Source organism: Mus pahari, chromosome 1 (assembly GCF_900095145.1).
Source record: "Mus pahari chromosome 1, PAHARI_EIJ_v1.1, whole genome shotgun sequence".
NCBI classification, from domain to species: Eukaryota; Metazoa; Chordata; class Mammalia; order Rodentia; family Muridae; genus Mus; species Mus pahari.
The window spans coordinates 133466222-133490577 of NC_034590.1; the positions used below are offsets into that span (position 1 = coordinate 133466222).

At 37.8% G+C, this 24356-nt stretch overlaps 1 protein-coding gene across 2 annotated transcripts in view; it reads left to right on the top strand.

Annotated features, from left to right (window-relative positions):
• Positions 1–24155, top strand: part of Abhd17b (abhydrolase domain containing 17B) — a 30442-nt gene extending 6287 nt beyond the window's left edge. For both annotated transcript variants that reach the window (XM_021197676.1, XM_029540235.1), the window contains exons 2-4: positions 17495–17964; positions 19842–20021; positions 22625–24155. In XM_021197676.1, the coding sequence (XP_021053335.1) occupies positions 17498–17964; positions 19842–20021; positions 22625–22844 (867 nt within the window). In that variant the 5' untranslated portion in view covers positions 17495–17497 and the 3' untranslated portion in view covers positions 22845–24155. The remainder of the gene's footprint in view (positions 1–17494; positions 17965–19841; positions 20022–22624) is intronic.
• The last annotated feature ends 201 nt before the right edge of the window (positions 24156–24356 follow it).

The following is a 24356-nucleotide window of genomic DNA, read 5'->3' on the forward strand; positions in this document are numbered from 1 at the left end:
AGCTTAAAAACTTACAGTGTGGGTTCTTCATGTATAAAAGTATAACAATTTAAGAAAAGTATTATTAAGAGATAACTAAAAGGACCCGCCCTACTTTATTCTCATGTGGAACTCTGTACTTTGTTTTCACAGTATATGTCCCAGCTTGTAATTATCTGCATCATGGTTTGATAAAGTTTATCTCACCCCTTCTGAAATATTGATGGGAAGAACCAGTCAGTACAGTTACAGTACTATTTCATTAATATACTCTCACAGACAACCTTTAAACCTTTTTCCATTTGGAAGTTATCTCTTACAGATTTGTTGAGAGTGTTTTGTGTTTGTACAGTCTCTTTGAATTAGGGCTTTAGACTGTATTACAGGCATTAGCTCATTAATCACCACACATCTCTGTGATGAAAGCCCTAGGTATGTCTCATCCTGCACTTTAAAAGCACTGAGGCTGCTGAATCACAGTGACACAGAATCAAAGCAAGTTTGGATCACAGCTGCCATTTGGTTCATTTTTCTGTCCACCCCCTACACACATACAAAATTCACTTAAAGCAAAAGCACACGCACCATAAATCATTAGATTTAGCCTTTGGGAACTGATGAGGAAACATGAAATTAATATTCTAGTTAAAACTTTGTTTCCAAGTTTTCTCTTAGAGCTCCTCAAAATATCTGAGAAGAGGTGCCAAAAAATGATTAGCGTTTTGAGCCTTTATTCTTAAGAACATAGTGTCTCTGGGGTTAAAGGAATTCTTTTTGGTGTGGCTTTGTGGATTTCAGATTTACTTTGAGGATATATAGTCACATGAGATGGTAGGAGTTAGGAAATATGTAGCAGGATTGGGGATATAGTTCAGGAGATAGTGGAAGGGTCTTACTGTCCATGACAAGACCCTAGGTATAATCCCCAACACTAGGGGAAATGAATAAGGCATAAATTTACTGTAGGTCAGGATAAAGAACTAAAGAATTAAAACAACCCTGTTGATTTGTTGTGCTCATTCCCCAAAGGACAAAGCAAAAGCATATGCGTTCAGGAACAAAAATGGAAGACTGTTCATTAGTCAGTCACAATAACGCTGCTTGACTTCTGAGTTTAGGATATCCTTTGAAAACTGAGATAATGTGACATAATTTGTGTAATAACCTCCAAAAAATTCTGTCCCCAGATTGTGACCTAGATTTTGATTCTGATTAGTATCTTACACAGTGTACAGATCACTCTCACACACCACCCCCCCATCCCGGCACACACACCCCCCAAAAAAAAGATATAATTTGGTAGCTTGTATCTAAAGATTTTTGAGCTGTTTAGCTCTGACTTGCCTCCAGTCTTCCTGTCTCAGATACCCAAATAGCTGGTTACATTTTGTTCACCTAGTTTGCAGGTTACATTTTGTTTATGGGCTTCAGTATGTCTTTTATTAATTAAAATGTTTAGAACAAGAAGGTAGGTACTTCTTGTTTTTACAGGGCATTCCAGTATAAACCCCTAGAGTACTAGCTTTATCATTTTATCTGTTAGGATCCATAATATATTTTGTTTCATAATATGGAAATACAAAAATCAAAGTGAAACTTTGGCTAAAGAGAGTATCTAAACCAGACAGAATGAGCATAGTATAGTTCAGGGCAGATTTTATTTTTCCTTGAGAAATAAACTTTACTTAAGCTTTGATGTGGGAAATGATAGGAAATATTTTATCAATAGATTATATACAGTATACACAAATATACAGAAGTAAAAAAATACGTGTCTGTATTGAGCATCAGCGTGTGCAGTAGAATAAATGAGTAGAGACCATAATGCAGGATGGCATGCTAAAGAATGGAGGCTTATTCAAGAGGGTTCACAGGACTATTGAAAAATGTAAACAGATAAGTGACATCACCTGGCAGGAATTCAGAGTATTGATTTGATAGATATGGGGTATTATAATGTGATTGCACAATGATCTTATAGTNTCTGGTGGGAAATAGTTAAGAAATGGCTGAGAAGATTGGTGGAAGATACAGGGGAAAGGGGCACTGGTTTAAAGTGTCACAAAAGTACAAGAAAAATAAAGATTGAAATATTTAGGGGGTAAAGTTTAATGGAGGGATTAAAAAAAAAAATCTTAAGATTTAGATAGGTTTTGGTGTCCTTGGTGTGTAAGTGGCAGTTAGAGCCTTGAGTTTAGCCAAACATGATGGCTCATTCCTGTAACCCTAGCAGACTTGAGACTAGCTTTGGTTGGGTAGTAGCAGGGTGAGGGTCTACTTTTGGGGGAGAGGAGAATTGGAGAGTTTCAGTGAAATAAAAAAAGCTAAAAAGCAAAAGACCAATCTGTCAGAAAAATAAAAAAACTTGACATTGAGGTTGAAATTAGCTTAAGGAACAAAAGGACAATCTTGTTACATGATACATTAAGTTGACGATATAGACTCTTTGTGCTTTGGTATTATAAGAGGTTAAAAGAAGAGATAAATACTAGATCACAGTCCATTTCAGGCCTGAGAAGGAGAGATTTGATTCTGAAGAAATCAGATACGGGAGTCTGTCTCTGTGTCTGTATGTGTGTTTAAAAAAAATCTTTGTTTAACAACAGAAGAAATACCTGTGACTGATGAATAGGGATCTCTGAGAGATTGATTATCATGAGTAAAACTTTCTCAGGAGAAAAAAAGCAATCATGGTTTAATTAATTTCTAATGTTTAGAAGAGTGGTCAAACACATGACTACCAGCTAAAAACATTTTTCTGGATCTAGTTAGTATATACAGGCTTGGAAACTATTTAATCTTTCCATCAGAGCTGTAGGTCGGAGTTAAGAAAGGGTCACTAACGTATGATGTGAATGCTTATGTGTCTAGTTCCAGAGGCCAGGCCCCAGGTTAAAACCTGATGTATTAGGACCAGTTAGTTTCTTTGCAAAAAGTCTGTCAATCATTATCACTGGAGTTGAATTCTGGGAATTCACATGGTCTTAACTTTGACATGGATACTGAGGGATATGAATGCTCACATAAATACACAAATACATATCTGTGAACATAAATGAGTTTAATTTAAAGTAATTTTAATTGCAAAAAAAGATGAGAATGCTAATTAAGTTTTGCCTAAATAAAAAAATTCCCATTGTTTNTTTTTTTTTTTTTTTAAAGATTTATTTATTTATTATATGTAAGTACNCTGTAGCTGTCNTCANACACNCCAGAAGAGGGAGTCAGATCTCGTTACGGATGGTTGTGAGCCACCATGTGGTTGCTGGGATTTGAACTCTGGACCTTCGGAAGAGCAGTCGGGTGCTCTTACCCACTGAGCCATCTCACCAGCCCTGTTTATTCTTTTTAATAAACTGTTTTGTTTTTTCGAAAAGATAACATTTCACATTATAAAGGTAGGAGAAACAACTTCAGAATAGAAAGCATTCCCTTAAGTAAAAGCGTGTTAGCTTAAAATTGATATACAACTCCCCAATATTAAACTTGACTGACTTTAAAAAGAAAAACAAATGAAGATAGTGACCATGCCCATAATCCTAATACTGAAAGGCTTAGGTGGAAGATTCTGAGCTTGAGGCCAGATTAGGCAACATTAGAAAGACTGTCTCAGACTAAGTAAGTAAATAAATTATGTCCATATTAAATTTGTTTGGCATATCTAACTTGTCAAGAACTATTTCTGTTTTCCCAAAGAATAGCGAAAACTTTATCACAAACTAGCACTCGCCTCAAACTTCTATCACCTGTAAATAATTATGAAAGAAACTGTATGCAAAAGCATAGTACATTACTGTTTCAAAACAAAACCCATTATGACTTAAGATCTGATTGTGTTTATAAAAACAGCTGAATTTCTCTGAGTTTGTTTGTTTGCTTGCTTGTTTGCTTATTGGGGGATGGCCGTGGCTGTTGTGGAACTCAATATACAGACCAGGTTGACCTGAACTTAGAGATCTGCCTACCTCTGCATCCTGAGTGTTGGGATTAAAGGTGTGGACCACCACACCTGACTCTTGTTAAACTTTTAATGATTCTGCTCATTGTTGAGCTGCCAAAAAGGAAAAAAAAAATCAATAGTGACAAACTGAAGTAACTGAAAAATAAAATTCTTACCATTCCATCTATTCTTGTAATTTATGCTTTCCTGCCAGTGTAGGATTGCATAAGTGTCTGATGTTTGCATCTGCCAGTTACAGCTTTAAAAACTAATGACAGTCAATGTGTAATAGCTCAACACACACCATTAATTCCAGTTTTGAGGTCTCCAGTAGTTACAGCTGACCAGGAAGACACTTGTCAAATTTACAGCTGTTGTGAAGTTAAGACAGCAGTTAAGGGACATCAGCTTAGTTTGCATGAACCTAAGGGACAGGTGCTAGCCCAAGGGCTGCAGGAGCAGATTACTCAGTTTTTTTTCAGGTGCCCCTAGCCATTTAAAAATGAATACTTGAGGGAGATCAGTCCTGCCTCTTAGCACACATTTCAGAGTCATTGCATCATCTAAAAAAAAAAAATTAAACATGCAGGAATGTGTAATTTTTGCCAACTCCAAGCTTCATCTCTTCAAAGACCAAGCTGACCAAAACATACCACCTACACATCCCAGCTGGAAGTGTGTCCTATCAAAAGGAAGAGGACTATCTGGGATTTGTTGTGGTGGTGGTTGTTGTGGTTGTTGTTGTTGTTGTTGTTTTAAATGTAGCCCAGGATATTTGTGTGTGTGTGTGTGTGTGTGTGTGTGTGATGGGGAGAGGGGTACCATGGCATGCTTCTTGATCAGATGACAGCTTTGTGAAGTTGATTCTGTCCTTCCATCTTACATGAGTTCTAGGCATTGAACTCTGGTCATCAAGTTTGAACAGGAAAACCTTTATCCACTGAGCCAGCTTGTTGCTTTCCTAAATAGCATTTTGTTTGTTTAAAGATTTATGTTTGATTATTTTTATAAGTTCTGTGTAAACTTGGAGGAGGTATAAGCATGTGAGTATCAGGAGCCCATGAAGGCCAGGCATGCCAAATCTCCCTGGGGCTGAAGTGACAGGCAGTTGTGAACACCCAGTGTGGATCTTGGGGACAGAACTCAGGTCCTCTTGTAAGCACATTATGTGCTCTTGGACTATTGAGCTACCTCTCCAGGCCTTGACTCCCATGACACTTTCTTGTTATATTTTCTTGTATTTTAAATTCTGTGTCTGTGTGCTAGTATCTGTGTGAGTACATGCTTGTGGGTACAGTGGGCCCATGGAAGTCAGAAACATTGAATCCCCTGAAACTCGAGTAAAAGCAATTGGGAGCCACCTGACCTGAGTGCTGGGATCTCAACTCAGGTCTTCTGCAAGAGCAATTCAAGCTATTAACTATTGAGCCATCTCTCCAACCCCTCAGCTGAAACTTTGGAAGGACTTTGCAGCCTTATGAAGGAAGACATAATATAGTTTGATGGATAAAACATATAAAATTGCTTTGAATATAACTGATCAATTGGTATGGAATTTATGTTTATGCTGTAGTTAATTAATGAAGCCTAATGTAGAACGTAAATGTATGGCAGGCATCACAATGTTCAGCTATGTGTGTACCCTGCAAATTACAGTAGTGCACTGAAAGTGTGAAGAGAGGTAGAGAGGTGAGCTAAGCCCAATTCATACAAGGCCTTTGATAAACTGTATAGAATTTCAGTTTTATTGCAACTGTGGAGGGAAGCTATCAAGGTGTTTTGTTGTTATTTTTGTTTCTGTTTTTACTACACAAGGGAACATTTTATTCACATTAATAAAAGCCCAGAATCTTTTATCTTTCTGGATCATCCTTACTGTATTTCTTCTCAATGATCACAAGATGACCATTCCATAAGAAAGTGATAACCAGTTTGACTAGTTTTGTCTTTTTAAAAATATAATATTTCATTTCTTCTTTGAGAATTTGCTATGTATTTTGATCATGTCCACTCCACTCTTTCCTCCAATTCCCCAGATCCACCTTCTCCTTTCTCAGCTGTATGTTCCTTTTTTTAAACTTTATATTGATTATTTGTGAATTTCATGTCATGCACCCCAGTCCCATTCATCTCTCAGTCCCTTCCCAACCAGCCTCTGCCTTTGCAGCCTCCCTCCTCCTTTGTAGCCTCCCCCCAAAACAAAACAGAAAAAAAAAAATGAGAAGAAAAATCTCACCTGCAGTGTGCCAGGCTGTGTCACACACTCTACCTTTTTGTCCAAACTACTTACAAATGTTTATTGGTCTGGTTTGAGGCCTCTGGCTTCTGCTACATCATCAATATTAGATCTTTATCATGACTACTCTCAGATATTCTGTTGTTGCCCAGTGTCATGGAGAACCTGCAGTTTTGGTTCTGCAGGATCAGCCCCTTCATGTGCTCCAGCTATTCATAGATGGGGTAGATGGTTGGGTGTTCCAACTCAAAGCCCTGGATCTGGGCCTGTGTGATAGCTGGATTGGTCAGCCCTCCTGCACTGCCCAGGCTTGCTTACCCAAGGGCAGTTGCCAGCAAGGGGCAGAGCCAGATCTCCCACTTCTGCAGATTATGGAGGACAAGGTGTTTTTAAAGCAGGGAGTTGATCATCTTTAAACTGTCTAGATTCAAAGGACTCTTGAGAAGAAAAAACTCACACTTTCCAAAAGGTTTTCGTTTGTTATTTGCCCAGTTTGAATTGTTCTTCCTTTTATTAGGCTTTTTATCAAAACCAGGAACTATTACAGAAGAGTAGAAAAGAAAATACCAATAAATACATTACCATTTAAAAATGGTAAAAATTACTTTCCAATTTACTTTCCATTTTAGAATTTCAAAATCTTTAGATCAATGAAAATGTCCTTCCTGTGATACTATTTTGGCCTGTATTCAGTAATGTTCCAAAAAGACTGTTGTTTTTTTGTCTGGAGATATCATAATTAATACGTTTTAAAAATATACTTAATATTTTAATGGAATATGAAATCAGATTCTTTTTCTGTGGAAGCAAGATAAGGAAGAGACCCAGTCTAGTAAAGATGTTAGCATGAAATGTGTCCCTCAAAATCTTTGTAATGGTCTAGAGATACAGCTCAGCACGAGATACAGCTTTTGTAAAGATGAAGAGGCTACTGTCTTAGTGTTTCCATTGCTGTGAAGAGACACCATGACCAAGGCAAATCTTAAAAGGACAACATTTGATTGGTGCTGGCTTACAGGTTCACAGGTTCAGTCCATTATCATCAAGGTGAGAAGCATGGCAGTGTCCAGATAGGCCTGGCACTGGAAAAGGAGTTGAGAGCTATCGGGAGGGTCTCCAAGCCCACCCCCACAGTGACACACTTCCTCCAACAAGGCCACACCTCCTAATAGTGTCACTCCCTCAACCAAGCAATTTACACACCATCACAGTCACCCATAGTAGATGCTTGCTTTGTTTTTCTCTGTTTCAGAGATAAACAATAGTGACTATCCACACTAAAGAGTCACAATACCATCAGGTTCATCTTAAATAAATTGTCTTAACTAATTTCATAAATGTTCATTCCCTCTTTGTTCGTTACTTTTCTATTTATGTGGTGATAAAGCATCACAACCAAGGCAAGTTATAAAAGTTTATTTAGGCTTCCAGTTCCATGGGTCCTTGACAGAACACAGGCATGGCAACAGGAGAAGGGAGCTAGAGGCTCACTTCTTGAACTGCAAGTACAAAGCAAAGAGAACAAACTGGATTGGTGTGTTTTTAAGCTTTCAGTGTTCACCTACATTGACACACCCCTTCCGACATGGCCACACTTCCTAAGCCTTCTTAGAAAGTACCACCAGCTGGAGACTAAGCATTCAAATGCCCAAGTCTATGAGGAATAGATATTTAACACCCTGGTCCCCACAATCTTTTTCACAGTCTTAACACTGAGTTCAGTCTCTTTTCTGAGAAATTGTAAGCCCTATAAAATAAAAAAAGCAAATTATATAGTCCAGCATACAGTGACACAAAACATTCATTGCCATACTGAAAAGGAGGTATAGGAAGTAGGAAATAGCTGAACAGAAACCAAGATGGAAACTCAGACACCAAGATGGCAGGTCAAACACCAAATCCAGCTGGTCCACATTCAATGACTGGGATTTTAATTTTAAAGGGCTCACATGGCCTTATTCCTCCAGCTTTGCTCCAAGCAACATACATTTCTCTCACTGGCTACGTTTCCTATATGCAGCTCTCCTTGGCAGATCCTTCATAGCTTTGGCATCCCCAACATTCTTGGGTATCCAGTGCAACTGAGGCTTTATTTCCACGGCTTCATGCAGTGCCAGACATTGCCTGGCCTCATTGGAGGAAGAGTCCACCCTACTCTTGCATTCTCCAAGACTCTAAAGCCACTACCTTGTGAATCACACTGCCAGGCCCACGTACCAGCTTGGGAAAGATGCTCCCTCCAATTCCTAGTTGCTTTCCAGGACCAGAAAAATCCCCCGGGCTTTTTTCCTTTCAAAGTCCAGCCTTAGCTTTTGAAGCCTATCAACAGTGGCACACTTCTTCTGGCAAGGCCACATCTGAACCTACCCAAAGAGTGCCATTAACTGAGACCAGAGCATTTAAGTCCCTAAGTCTAAGAGGGAGATCTTGTTCAAATCAGCCCACCCTTCCCATGTTGCCTTATTTGGCCAACACTTTAGAGCAGTTTGTTGGCCTGTTAGCTCTGGCTAAAATACTTTTCACAACTTCCCTAATAGTCATTTGTAAAAGAAAAACAAATATATTTGCTATGTTCTCACTGCTTGCCTCCTTTAAAGGGAGACAAAATTCTTAAATGTCAAAAAATTGTGATTGTCTTTACTATATGAGGAAAAAATTCTATTATTCATAATTTGGATAAATAATTAAGATAATTAACTGAATGGTATCACTAACACACTTTATAATATAAATGACCTGACAGGCACTTATTTTTAATACTCCTTCTTACTAATGTATATTGGGCATAACTTCATGCTGTGGGTTGGTATCTGCCTTAGGTTCCATTTTCACAATCTTACATTTAAGCCTTAAAATTTTGGTGTATAAAGTTATTTACAATTAACATTATATGAGTCTACATGTTATTGTTTCACTTAAATCTTGAAATAATATATTTAAATGTAGAGTCAATTCTTGCTAGGTAAAATGTGCCCAGTAACGCAATAGTGATAAGTGAGTCGTGGGACAAGGATTCCTTTCTAATTTTACTTGAGGTCTGCACCAAAAGAAGGAATTTACAATATGGTACTGTGAAGCCCATGGCCAGGGAGATCATAGGTGTCTCTAGAGGGCAAGCTACTGCTGCTTTTCTAATTGAACATGTTGTGCCTATCTAAATATGTTTTTAAATATGTCTGTAGATTAGTTAATGGTGCTGCCAGCTTTTGTCAGAGATGCTTCCTTGTTTGTTTGAAGACAGGGTCTCACTATGTAGCCTTCCTTGATTGTCCTGGACCTAAGTAGACCAGGCTGGCCTTAGAGCTCTGTAGGCATTCTTTTTGGGCTGCTTTATTGGGTTATTATAATGAACATCTTCCATCCCAATCCCTACCTCCCCCCCCCCACACACACACACACTTGAAAGAAGGTTAGAGGCGGACAGGGGCGTAGACCTCTTAAGACTACTACTTGCTAATTATAAAGGTGATTGAGATCCTTGGCTTAAGTTCAATCTTCGTTGTCAGAATATCTCCAGCAAGCAATAGCTACAGCAGGAGCAGGGGGAGCAGTAGCCACCATATGCCCTCTCAGGGCTCTCACATTTATACACTCTCAAGAGTCCCTAGAGTTGGGCTGGAGAGATGGCTCAGTGGTTAAGAGCACTGAGTGCACTTCCAGAGGTCCGGAGTTCAATTCCCAGCAACCACATGGTGGCTCACAACCATCTTTAATGGCATCGGATGCCCTCTTCTGAAGACAGCGACAGTGTACTCACAAACATAAAATAAATAAATCTCTTTTTAAAAAAAAGTCCCTAGAGTTCCAAACGTAAGCTATCTACAGCTGACAAAAATCACCCCCCCCCTCCTAGAACATGAGACAAATCATAGCAGCTGTGGACAATCTGAAGCAGCCCCTTATCCCACACTTGGGATTAAAACAAAACTATATTCATATAACATACCTGGTTTGGTTTTGTTTACTTATTCTTTGCATCCCACTCACTGCTCAGTCCTCATCACCCCCTCCCATAACCCTTCCCCCTATCCCTACATAACTGGGAGTTTAAAGAAACCAAAATTCCCACTACAGAGATCCACATCTTTCTGCCTCCCAAATGCTGGAATTAAAGGAGTAAGTGCATCACTATGGATGTTTCTTTTTGCAATGAGCAGCAGTAACTGTACAAACTTGTACTTGTTGAAATGATGAAAATAAGCGACTGAATGCTCAGCCTTAAATGAAACATCCTTATAACTTCTTCCATGGCAAGGAAGAAGTTATATTTAAAAAGAGTTCAGAAAAATGTAAATGCTGGATAAGAAATGGTAGAGAATTATGAAACTCTTATTTCTCGAGCATGACATGACCATTAGCCAGAAAAGAAAAAAAAGAAAAAAAGAAAAAGAAACAGAAAAGAAAGTTCAGTGGAGTAGAGCTTCTCTACAACAGATAACTCAGTCCTGAGAGAAGTGCAGTATATTTAGTCATTTGGATGGGAAGTAAGTCTTAGGCATGTGAGTACTGAACTAGTCTTTAAGAAGTTAGAACTTCTTAGAGTTTAGATCTAAGAATACCTCCCTGATGGCAGCCTGTAAAATCCGTAAATTCCGTACTGTTGAAGTTGTGGGTAGATAAAGGCTAAAACTTGCAAACAGTAGTATGTAATCATGGAACTGATGTCTGCCCAGAGAGGCCTGCATTCACTAAAAGACAGTAAAGGGAGGAACATAAATACATACTTCTCCAGCTTCTCCTGCACCTCCAGGCTAGACTTCACTTAAGTGGTTATCTACTTAATCTTGCTAATAGCAGTTTATGGACAGTGATGTTTCACTCTCACTCTAAGGGTACCTCCTGCATCAGCTCTAGTTCTATAACTTCCAGGGCTTGGGAATCTACCCTGCCCAGGACTTATAGTGTTGTAAAAGAAGTTATTTTTATAATATAAAGTGTTTTTGTTTTTTAAAAACGAGGTACCATTTTCAGGTAGAAAGCACACATGTAGATCCAGAGATTTTTTTAGCCTGCCAATTAATCTTTCATGTGACCAGTGTACACTATAGATAGCCAGTTTGTCTGGGACTAGTTACTATTGCTGCTTTTTCTCTTTTCTAGGTGTAAAGTCAAGGCAGGGTAGATGGCCTATATGCTTTGAATCTGAATCTAAGGTTGATTTAAAGCTTCAAGCCCCCAAACTGAAATATCTCGAGGTAGAAGGTGGAAGAAAGCAGAACAGAAAGAAAGCAGTTGAGCAGAAACCAGGAACGTTAAACTAGAGCAAGAGGGTTCAAGAAGAAAAGTGTAGAGTACTGAGATAAGTCCCAACGGCTGGAGGCTTCCAAGTTGGTTTATGTGCCACCACCATCATTTGCTCGCCATACTCTAAACATGTACAGACAGTCTTCCAAGGTTCCAGAGAGCCAAATCATTTGGCTGATAGACCCCCTTACTACAACAGATTTGTGTTAGACATTGCTTCTTAGTCCTTATGTCAACTTTGCAAGATCAGTACATTTCTGTTATATACATTATCCAAGGCTAATATATCTACATTTGTCCTCTTGTAGTTGAAAGTGAATGTAAAATGTCAGAGAAAAAAGAAATTCAGTACATATCAAACATTGTACAATTAATATTCAGTACTTTCTGTCTCTTAAGCATCTTTGTTTTGTGAGATAGCCATTTTTCTGACTTTACTCTCTGACATTATAGTATCACGCAGGATTTTTTTGTTGTTGTTGTTTTTAAGACAGGATATACTGATCAACTAGTTCAACCTAGTCTTAAACTTGAAATTCTCTTGCCTTGGCCTCCCGACAGCTGGAATTATAGGTATATATCACTACATGGCTACTACTATAGTTAACAGAGGGGAAAACAGCAAGACATAGGGGAGTCTGAAAATCTATTTTATATAAGAAACTGATTTTTCTTTACTGTAGGAAGAATACTCATTGTTGTATTAACTTATAATCTTAATACAAAAATGTAATGAGAAAGATAATGTAATAAGAGATAAGGATATGTCAAATCTATCCTCAATCATGTATATAAGTACAATCTTTTTGTTTTGTTTTTGCTTTTTAAGACAGGGTTTCTCTTTGTAGCAACCCTGACTCTCCTGGAACTAGCTCTGTAGACCAGGCTGGCCAGGCTGGCCTCAAACTTCTAGAGACTGGCCTGCCTCTGCCTCCCAAGTGCTAGGATTAAAGGCGTGCACCACCTAACTCTAGCAGTGTGTAAATAATTTACATATTATCTAAACAACCATTTCAGAATAGAACATTAGTTTTCTGGCATGTACTCCATTAAAACTCTCTGGAAACAAGAGAAGGAAAGAAACATGTTTTCTTTTAAAATTTATTTCATTTTATGTATATGGGTGTCTTGTCTGCATGTATGTCTGTGCACCACATGAGTACTTGGTTTCAGATCCACTGGCACTGATATTACAGGCAGTTGTCATTGTGGGCGCTGGGATTGAACCCTGCTTCCCTGGGATTGAGAGAACATTTTGTGCTCTCAGCCTTGGAGCCATCTCTTCAGCATCCAAACTTATGAGGAATACATTTTAAAATTTTTTTTATGGAAAAAGTTATCCTTGAAAAGATTGCTATCCATTAGATATTGTCGTGCATGCTTGTAATCCTCATATTTGCCAAGTGGCAACCAACCTGGACTACCAAGCAACACTGTACCTGAAAGGGAAAGAAAAGCTATCACTCTTTACACCAGGAGCTCGTTTGGTAGTAATCTACGTCAGAGCCTTGGTAAATCAAGAAAATGTAATGAGCTCATAATGTCAGTAATAGAGATTTAAGAACTATAGTAGAGTTGCTACATAGTTTTCAGAAGGGAAAAAACTTGCTCTGGAATACATAGACTACAAGATTTTAGTTACTCACAGTTGGTTTCTAGGCTCACTGCCATTCCTTAGCATTCTAAGTGTCTCAGTGGTTTCATTAAACCATCAATTAATCTAAATAATACAAATCCCTGGGGTGCTCATACTTATACCTCCACAAATTGGTGATACTATTTTTAATTCCTGGTCCTTGGGGTGAATTCGGACCTTGCACATGCTAAGCAAGCACTCTGCTACTGTGCTCCAGTCCTTGCTCTATTTCAGGTACAGTTTGGGAAACAGAAATTTAACAATATTGAGTCGTGTGTGTTGTGGGAAATATTAAAAAACAAACCAGATTGTTCCCGAGCTAGTGCCGGTGCCAACATGTTCTCATCAAGCTACTCTCCCCAGCTAGCCCCCACTGTGCCCGATCACTGCACTCCTAACTCTTGTTCGCTTTTCCCTGGAGCCACTAGTTCTTGTTCGCTTTTCCCTGGAGCCACTAGTTCTTCCTCAGCCATAAACCCATGTAGTGAGCGATCCCACATTCCAGTAAATAAATGGAACCGCCAACCTCGTGGTTACATATCACAATACCCAGTAACCAGGTAAAAATCAAGATTTTTTTTTTTTTTTTTTTTTTTTTGGTTTTTCGAGACAGGGTTTCTCTGTGTAGCCCTGGCTGTCCTGGAACTCACNTAGCCCTGGCTGTCCTGGAACTCACTTTGTAGACCAGGCTGGCCTCGAACTCAGAAATCCACCTGCCTCTGCCTCCCGAGTGCTGGGATTAAAGACGTGGGCCACCACAGCCGGCTAAAATCAAGATTCTTAAAGCTTAATTAACCAATCATATTTATGTATCAATAATACCACAATTTACAAGAAGCAAATACAATAATTTCAGAACCAATTGATAATGATAAAAAGGCTTTATCCCAATTATTCTATACCCACAACTACTTGTGGCTGGTAAACGCCATGTGGGTTCACAACTGCCACCATCTTAGATGCTCCCTGTCTCTGCAACTCTTAGCTCCGCCTCCATCTTCCCTGTCCAATCACAGGCCCCCTCTGCACTAATATAATTGGACAGGGAAAATCCTGCGATACAGGTGTCCAAAGACTTCCTAAGATATATATACATTTGAAGACCACCTTCCTTTTAAAAAAGTCATAGCTCAGAAACGTCAGGAAAGAAAAGCAAAAGAGCTGTGAAGTGTAAACACAGTTTACTTGTTTTGTCATCATAGGATCATGGGTGTGTGTGTGTGTGTGTGTGTGTGTGTGTGTGTGTGTGTGTATGTAAGTTCCAGGATGTAAGCACAATCATTTGGAAATCAACTGGGAAATGAGAAACTGTTCCCTACCTTTGACACCTCTGTTCTCTGCACCTCATTACCTACCTCATCCTCACAACCTAAAGTTGTAACTCATTAATTGTTAAATGTAAATGTCCTTGTAGGCAGGTGAAATAATCGGTAAAGTGATTGTTCTACATGCATGAAAACCTGAGTTCGATTGCTAGTGCCTTTATAAACCCAAGGCTTGGCGCCAGCATTGTAAAAGTGGAGGTAGATCCCTGGACCTTGACAGCCGATGCAAGGCACTATGAGAAACCCTGGTTCCGTCCGTGAGCATGGGAGATCTTTTTTAATCCTGGTGTCTTTCTCAATTTCTTTTAAAAGTATTTTTAAGTTTTCATTATAGAAGTGATTCATATCCATGGTTTAGTCCACAGGTTTGGAATTTTTATTGAGGCGAGGGCTGTCCCTGGTTGGTTGGTTGGTTGGTTTTAGACAATAGAAATGTTTCTCAGATTTTATTTATTTATTTGTTTATTTATTTATTTATTTGGTCATTAGTATGTTGAACGGCTGTTGGGTTTGGATTTTGGTGGGTTTTTTGTTTGTTTTCTTTTTTTAATGCGTTAATTTTGTATTCTGCCACTTTGCTGAAAATGTTTTATCAGCGCTAAGAGTTTACTGGTAGAGTCTTTAGTGTCTCATGTATAGAAAGAGTCATGTCATCTGCAAATACACGTTGACTTCTCCCTTTCCTATTTATATCCTTTTTATTTGCTTCTCTTGTTTTTCATTTTAGTGGAAATACTTTGTTTTTCCCCATGTAATATAATATGGGTTGTAGGTGCATCATATAGATATCTTTATGATTTTGTGATGAGATGTGTTTTTTGTAAATTTCTTCAGAACTTTTAATAAGAACAGGTTGGATTTTGTCAAGTCTTTTCTGCATCTACTGATATAGCAATGGAATTTCAATTCTTGAGTCTATTCATGTAATATAAAGTTTATTGATTTGTATATATTGAATCATTGCTGCATCTCCAGAATAAAATTTCTCAAAATTGACATGGTCTATTCTTTGTTTTGTTTTGTTTTTTAAATCCAATTTCCAAATATTTTTGCTGTGAATTTTCTGTTTTACAGAATGGCTTGAGAAGCATTGGGCATTAGTTAATTATTTGAAGGTCTGATAAAGTTCACCAGTAAATCCATCTTGGCCAGGACTCTTTTTTTTTTAAAGGGTTTTAATTGCTATTTAAACCCTACTGCTTATTATAGATCTGTTCCAGCTAAGTTTAACTTTGGAAGGTCATATTTATCTGGGAATGCATTCTTTTAATATTTCCAATTTAGTGGAAGTTTAGTTTTCAAGGTACAATCTAATGTTTTTCTGAATTTCTTTGGTATCTGTTGTAATGGCTCCCTCTTTCATCTCTACTTTTATTAATTTGGGTTCTTTCTCAGTCAGTCCTTTGGCTAAGATTTTGTCAGTCTTGTTAGTCTTTTGAAAGAATAATTTTTTTGTTATGGATTCCTCATTCTTGAGAACTTTACACATTTCATACAATAAACTATGATTTTACCTATCCCATTTTTCACTTCCAACACTCCCTCTCTTAACTTCATGTACTTCCTTCCTTCCTTCCTTCCTTCCTTCCTTCCTTCCTTCCTCCCTTCCTCCCTTCCTCCCTTCCTCCCTTCCTCCCTTCCTTCTTTCCTTTCTCTCTTTTTTTTCTCTTTCCTGATAACCCACTAAGTCTTGCCAGTACTTCTGTGTACATAGGTCTGGCACCATCCACTGGGTCATAGGAAACCTGTCAATAACTAAATCCTGACTAAAGATTTAATTCTCCTCCTTCAGCATATCCACAGCTGATAGCTCCTCACTATTGGCAGAGGCTGGAGCTGGAGATCATTGCTGACTGAATCTTGTGCAGGCCTTGTATAAGTCTTCACAGCTGCTGTGAGTTCATGACTGTTATAGCCATATCTTTTCCAGAAGACTAAATTTCCCAGGATTTATCTCAGTCCTCCATCACTTAAATTTTTCCTGCTTCTGAGCTCCCAGTTTATTTGATCTTCTTTCTCAGTCTGAGATCCCAGCCCATAAAATGGTGCTCTTCACATTTAGGGCAGGTTTTCCTGCCTCTGGATAACCTAGCATCAGTTGATTCTACATACACTTGGTGGTGATGAGAACCCCTTCTAAAAATCAGCTATGACTCTCCACTAGTTTTGTTCTCTATTTTAATAGTATGTCCGTAGTCAGTTTTTTCTTCTTTTTTTCTCTGTGCTTTACTTTTCCCTTGAGTTGGGGACTGAAAAACTATTGAAGATTGATCATAGCTGCTTTAGAAGTACAAACAATTTTAGTGGCTCTCTGACTTAGTAGGCATTTCCTTCCATGACTTAAGTGGGTCAGTGCCCTTCAGAAGCCATATGTCCCAGTGGATGCCCAGTGATCTTCTATTACAACTCTTGTTCCACTTGACTCCATATTGGTGTTGTTCTAGAAGATTTCCCCATTGCTTATTTCATACCACTACACTATTAACTTTATTTGTCATTGTAATTTGAATTCTCTTCAGTTTTATATGAACCATGAACTATAAACAGAAATAATAGTTTATAATGTGAATGGATTATTATCATTTGGTTGAACTGCTTCAAGGGCTCAGAACCTTGTTTCTGTGTGAATGTGACAATGATTAGTGTCTTACCCTGGCTCACTTGTTCAAATTTCTTTTCTCAAATTGATGTTTTTGAGTATCAGGAGATAAATATGAATATAGACACACACACACAACACCACATTGCTAACCAGTAGTTATTTCCAAATGCTCTTGTTTATTTACCTTTCCTTAGGATTCTGAGTTTTCATCAAGTTACACAAAAATTACCAACAAACCTAAACACACCTTCTATCTTGATTGTGGATAGCCTTAAATGGTTTTATTAAATAGGATGATCACTGCTTTGGGGAATATACAGTATTTGAGTCTGTTTCCAGAAATCTTTGCTTCACTCCAGGATTTAGATAAGTTTCCAGAGCAATGTCATTAAACCTATTTAGGAGGGTTCTTGAAATTATAATTAATAGACATTGACTACCAATAATATTTACATATGTCTTTGTTATTGTATGAGAGTGCAAAGTCCACATTAAGCTATTAAAATATTTGATGTCTCTTCTTCTTTTTCAGAAGATGAATAATCTTTCATTTAGTGAGCTATGTTGCCTCTTCTGCTGTCCGCCTTGCCCAGGGAAAATTGCTTCAAAATTAGCATTCTTGCCACCTGATCCAACTTACACACTGATGTGTGATGAAAGTGGAAGCCGCTGGACCTTACACCTGTCAGAACGAGCAGACTGGCAGTACTCGTCCCGAGAAAAAGATGCTATTGAGTGTTTCATGACAAGAACCAGTAAAGGCAACAGAATTGCTTGTATGTTTGTGCGTTGTTCACCAAATGCTAAATATACCTTACTCTTCTCACATGGAAATGCTGTTGATCTTGGTCAGATGAGCAGTTTTTATATAGGCCTGGGGTCCCGAATTAATTGTAATATATTCTCATATGATTACTCCGGATATGGTGCTAGTTCTGGAAAGCCAACAGAGAAGAACCTGTATGCAGATGTTGAAGCTGCCTGGCTGGCTCTTCGGACAAGGTAATCATTTTTATACTTATGATGCATAAGTTATACTGTAGAACAGCAAAACAGAAAGCATTTTTAACACGGATGCTTTGAAATACAGTTTGAAGATATTTGCATATATTGTATTACATTAAGATATTAAAATTTTATATAATAGCCAAAATAGTCTTTAAAAACAGCTCACATTTTATGTGTATGTAAATGCCTATGTGAATGTGTTTTTCGGTATTTTTTTTATTTAAATCTAGTAACATTTAAATGTTCTTTCTCAAACTTTGTTATTAGGATATAATACACACATTCTTATTCTGTGATTTCACTGTTTGCTCTGTCATTAATAATGTAAGAGGCCTTTTGTTTGACTACTAAACAAGACATGTTGGCATTTTACTTTACATTTTAGTCTACTAAAATTTGGAAAGATCATCTCAATTTTCTTTGAAAGTAATATGACAAAATTAATGAAGATGTACCTCACTTATGTCATTCTTAAGGAGAACAGATTGTTTTTGGGATCTGGAAATCCATTAACCTTTCTGGGTGCAACTTTTATAGATTCCTGAGTGTTGTTCTTCATAATTCAGATTAGTATACAATAAATAGTAGATACCTTAATATAAATGGTTTCTCATTACATATTGATAACCTACCTTTTCCATAGTATTTAAACTGAAGCTGTAGGCTGTAAAGAACCCACTCCCTAATCAGTGTTCTTGCCGAGGGTGTCAGGGAGAACCTTAATTTTATGAATTGGTGCAGCTACCTTGGGGGATGAGTGCTGGGATTAAAGGCATGTGCTACCACAGCCCAGCAGTATAACCACTTTTATAAAATGTCTTTTAAAATATTTCCTTTCCAATAAAGTTATGTCCTCATAGCAAAATTCTGTATGGAGGGAGTTCTGAAATCAGTTGCAGTAATATGAAATCATTAATTTGAAAAGTAAGAAAAAGTAAATGTAAGTGGTAAATTATTAACAGAGTGATAAAATTACTTTTTGGGCTGGGCATGGTGGTGCATGCCTTTGGGAGGCAGAGACAGATGGATCTCTATGAGTTCAAGGCCAGCCTGACCTACAGAGTGAGGTTCAGGACAACACAGAGAAACCTGTCTTCAAAAAAATAAATTACTGTTAGGGAAGGACAGGGAATTGCGTTTGGTTCTCAATTTTTTATATTAAAATTTTTACATTTATATAAAAGTCATCTTTAAGGGTGTTATTGCCATTTACATCTGGGCGAGTAACAGAATAATCACTACTTATTAGAATCTACTATTTGAATCTAATACAACTGTCAGATATTAAATACTTTAAAATAGAGCAGCTGAATAGTCCGTGTATTTAAGGCCAGCCTAAGAGCAAAGTTCCAGTACAGTCTGGACTACACATAGAAACCTTGTCTCAAAATAAAATAAAGGAGGTAAATAGTAATAATCATACAATAATTTAGTTATTAAGGTACAAGTTGGGTGTCGTAACTCACACCTGCAATACTCATAAAACTAAAGGATGTTTTGGTTGTTGATGTTTCATGAAGGTTTCTCTGTGTAGCCCTGGCTGTCCTGGAACTCACTCTGTAGACCAGGCTGGCCTCCAACTCAGAGACCTGCCTGCCTCTGCCTCGAAAGTGCTGGGATCAAAGGTGTGCGCCACCACTGCCCAGTTCCATAAAATTGAAGTTTTAAGACTTTAGCAATTACTTTTCTAAAAGATTAGAATTTAGCATGAAATAATTGAGTATAGAACTTATTGTAACATTAGAAACTATGATGGCTAAGTAATTTTAGTTTTTAAATATAAATTGCCATCTTATGAGATATTTTGTACCAAATCTTTAAAACAATGGACTGTTTACTTCCAACTATTTTTTTAACTTGTGAATTCTCAGATACGGCATTCGTCCTGAAAATGTGATTATATATGGCCAGAGCATAGGGACAGTGCCATCTGTGGATCTGGCTGCTCGCTATGAGAGTGCTGCAGTTATTCTTCATTCTCCTCTGACCTCAGGAATGCGAGTTGCTTTTCCTGACACCAAGAAGACCTACTGTTTTGATGCATTCCCAAAGTAAGTTCATTATTCACTATCCTTCAGCACCCAGGTGTCACCGAGCTTCTCCTTCAAGGAACTGATGACGTCAGCGTGTGACTGATTAAAAAACTGAAATGTTTGAGCATGAGATGAGGGCATATATCCTAAGCAGTGTACTAGTCCTTAGACAAAAGAACAGATTTGTGAATGTAAATTAACAGGTCAAAGCAGCAGGTTGGATGTGGGATTCTACAAAGAGCAACTTGAGGAAGGTCCCAGACTTGCTGTAGGTGCTAAAACAATATGAAGTTTAGTGAGAAGCACAGCATGAGAGAAGTGGGGGAAGGTGAGTAATGGTACCTGCCAGTTGTATGTGCCAAGAAAGTTAACTCTTGAATGGCTAGAATAAGGTTTGCTGCCATGCATAGCATGGATGTGTTTGAAAGAAGAAGGGCTGCTTCTTGCTTTCCATGGTGAGGAGTGGTTGCCACCTGACATCTTCCTAGTTGGAAAAAAGTTAGTGGCCTATTTTTCTCAAGGATGAAGAGGAGACTGGCAGTTTCATTTGGTCTTCTTTCCTCTGTTGGCAGAAATACAAAGATATTGTTGTGAATGGCAGGCCAGAAGCCAAGGTATCACTTGCTTCTTTAACAGAAAAGCAAAAGTTACTTAAAAACAATATTTATTCTGCATTAAGCTAGAGAGGTGACTCAGCTGTGAACATGAAGACCTGAGTTCAATCCCTAGAACTTTTTTTTTTAAGTAGGCATAATGGTACTCACTTGTAAATACTTGGCTGCTGAGGGGTCAGAGAAACACGTAGTTCTCTGGAGCTCCCTGGCCACTAACCCTAGTTTGTTTAACTGAATTACAGAGAGTTGGTGAGGTGATGCTTTGCCAACTTATTCTCTGAACTTTTTTCATGTTTGGCATACTTAGATATTTCTCAGGAATAAGCTAAGTTGGAAAAGAAAATACACTATTTTAATCTTGAATTCCTCTAAGTAAACATTTCTGCATTATTTATTAGGAAATAGAGCTTTGAGAGTGCAGAGATTGCTCATCAGTTTCACTAAGTAACTTATTCCTTTATAAGATTCCTCTCTGTCCAGAGGGGGAAAAATACAGAAAACACGTTTGTAAGATTTCTTTGCATAGTTTCTTGTTTCGGGAAATAAAAAAGAACCACCAGGTTCCCCTGCTCCACCAACCTACTCTCTGCCCGCCAACTCCCCAGCAGGGCCAGAGCTCCCAAGTTCCCTTCGCTCGCTGCCACGCCAGCCCCACACAACGACCGTCCACCCCGTGGTCAGCCTCCACAACACCCAGCAACCTGGTAGATACACAACTCCAGAAGCTTATAATTAACAAGTCAGTTAAATTCTCAATTCACACGATACCCACACAATAATTTCAGAGCCAACTGATAATGATACAAGCTGCCCACCTAGATCAGACAAGTTGTATCCCTATATGATATTCATAACTACCTGGAGCTATTAAAACCAGCTAGTTCAGCATCTTCTTCCTGTCCAGCCGCCTCCATCTTGGCTTCCTCCTCTCCTGAGATGCTCTGTGTCTCTGCAACTCTTAGCTCCACCTCCCTTTCCCTGCCCAATCACAGACCTCTGCACTAGTATTTTAATGTAATTGGACAGGGGAAATCCTGTCAGTTTTTCTAAGTTGCCTTTCTAAAAGTCTGTTTTAATCTCTATCTTACATTTGAGGTGTTCTCTTCAATATTTGATTACTCAGTATCTGAGTATTCTTAAGAGTAGAGAACCAAAGAGCTACTCTGATACACTATGCAAATAAAACTCAAACTCTGCCTTGGGTGATGAAGCCTGCCATTAATGCATTTTCAGAACCCAAATAGGCCCCACTGAACCAGCCTTTTATGTGCTGTGTGACAATAGTGCCTTTCACTTAAGCTGGAGTCCTACATCTGCAGACCTAGAGTTGAAGAAAGTTACTCGGCTTTTCCATAAGTCTGGGAAAGAAGGACCTTACTTACTGTGTTTTTAGACAGACTCTGAAGGATGCCATCATGCTTCAGTCTCCACCTTCATCTCCATGGCAATGCCTTGGCCAGAACTGGGTATTCCATTGTAGCTGGGATGCTTCTTCACTTTACCTTCTATTTGATTGACATTGTGTTTTCACCTGTCTTATTAATAGCTATTTCATATATTCATCCGATTTGTAGCTTCAAACTTTTTTTTTATGTTTTCCTCTGTTTTTAACCTTAAACCAGAACAAACCCAGAGGATTTTGCTTGAGTTTTAGTAACTGATAGAATAAAATAAGTGCAGTAGGGAATGAAGTTAGCCCAATCAGGCATGGTCCTTGGGTTATGGTTCTTGAAGCCTAAGGGAAATTCAGCATTGAGGAACAGCACTTCCACGTAAGGGTGGCAGTGTTCAAGCAGAACAACTAACTGTGCAAAGGTAACTTCCTGCAGTACCATAGAGGTCATGGAAAGGATGGATGGCTTTTGGATCTCACTGAAACTTAAGTGGCTTCTATCCCTAAAGTTGTTTTGTACAGTTCTAATGTTTGAATTTTCTGTTCTAACACAGGAAACTTCCTTTTTTATATAGTTCATTGAGCTTTTTTTCCCTTTCTCTTATTCTCTCTAGTATTGACAAAATCTCTAAGATAACCTCTCCAGTATTAATAATTCATGGGACTGAAGATGAAGTCATTGACTTTTCACATGGCCTCGCATTGTTTGAGCGTTGCCAAAGACCTGTGGAGCCTCTCTGGGTTGAAGGGGCAGGACACAATGACGTGGAGCTTTATGGACAATACCTTGAGAGGTTAAAACAGTTTGTGTCACAGGAACTGGTAAATTTGTAAACTACTCTGTAAATTTGCAGACTGGGTTTTCTTTTCTTGCTGAACTGCACTTCTTGGTAAATAACATAAAACCTGAAGGTTTTGTTTACAAATCATGTAAGTTGCCTTCATAACTGTACAGGTAATGATTTGTTAACAGACTTAATGAAGGTTTTAATTACCATAACTTGAAACTGGAAATAGCAGTATCATGCAGTCAGGCTGTGTAATTTATATTTTTTCTGTGAATTTTTTTTTAAACATCAAGATGAGTACTGTATGAAATTTTAATTCTATAAAATCAAATGCTGTAAAAGTATTGTCAGATGCTTTTGCATATCAAAAGCAAATTTATAAATATTTTTAAACATCTCAATGTACTAAATATCCTGGTATACAAATGTAATATTCTTTCAAAAAACTGTATCTAAAGCAATTCAAGTACTCAGAATAAACTGTAAAAAAACAAAACGGTTTGAAAACATCCATATTGAGTTGATATATACTCTACTGTACAGGGATAGAGGCTTAAATGGTTATTTTATTGTAAAAAAAAATACATCAACTTTTCTGTATTCTCCAATTATAATACATTTATCCTTTAAAAAAATGAAGTCTTAATTTTTATGCCATCTGTTAACTTACCAGCTATTCATTGTGTAAATGAGAAGTCCTGATGGCGCTGGATTTTAACTAGTTCTGATTTATGTTTGGTACTGTGAGAAAACTACTTAACATTTTCATTCAGTTATTTAAAGGACATTTAGGGCTTTAAGAATGATTTTGTATGCCATGTTGTTTTAAATTTGACTAATTATTAGAACTGTAGTAGTCTTCCTTATATGAATACTTGAAACTCCATTAGTTGATCTTCAAGACCACAGAGAGACTGGCTGTTTGGTTCCTTTCCATCTCGGCTGTTTTTAAGAGTAGGGCCTGTTCTTTTGGATTACTATCTGAGAATGTCATGGGTTCCCTCCTGAATGCAGGGGATAAGAAAACATGCCATACGTTTTATATTAACCAGTATAGTAAAAAATAAATAAATAAAGCTCACACACAAAAACTAAGTTGCCTTTCCTTGAATGAATCCTGCCTGAAAAATGAAAGAAAAATAAAAAATAAACTAATGGTATATAGTCTTAATTTGTAATGAATGAGAATCGAAATAATACACACTGTGGATATGTTTTTAAGGCCTTATGCAGTTTTAATTGTTCTGCTTGTTCTGTGGTTATGTCTAAGATTATAGTATATGATCTTCAAAGTATATCAAATATTGTGAATGCTTTGGTTCAGATATGTCAAATTAACAGTAAAACAACAAATGTATCACTCGGCTGTGCTTGTTTGCCTTCTTCTGAACTCCTTACCCCCACACTGAAAGAGTAAAAGTCAACACCTTTCTGAAGTCAGACATATTTCTGAAGTTTTCTGTATCTTTGAAAATTTGTTTTAACATTCTAAGTATACATTTAAGAAGGATACTTTAATATTTCCACATGTGTGAATGGCTGTAGCCTTCTGTTTTCC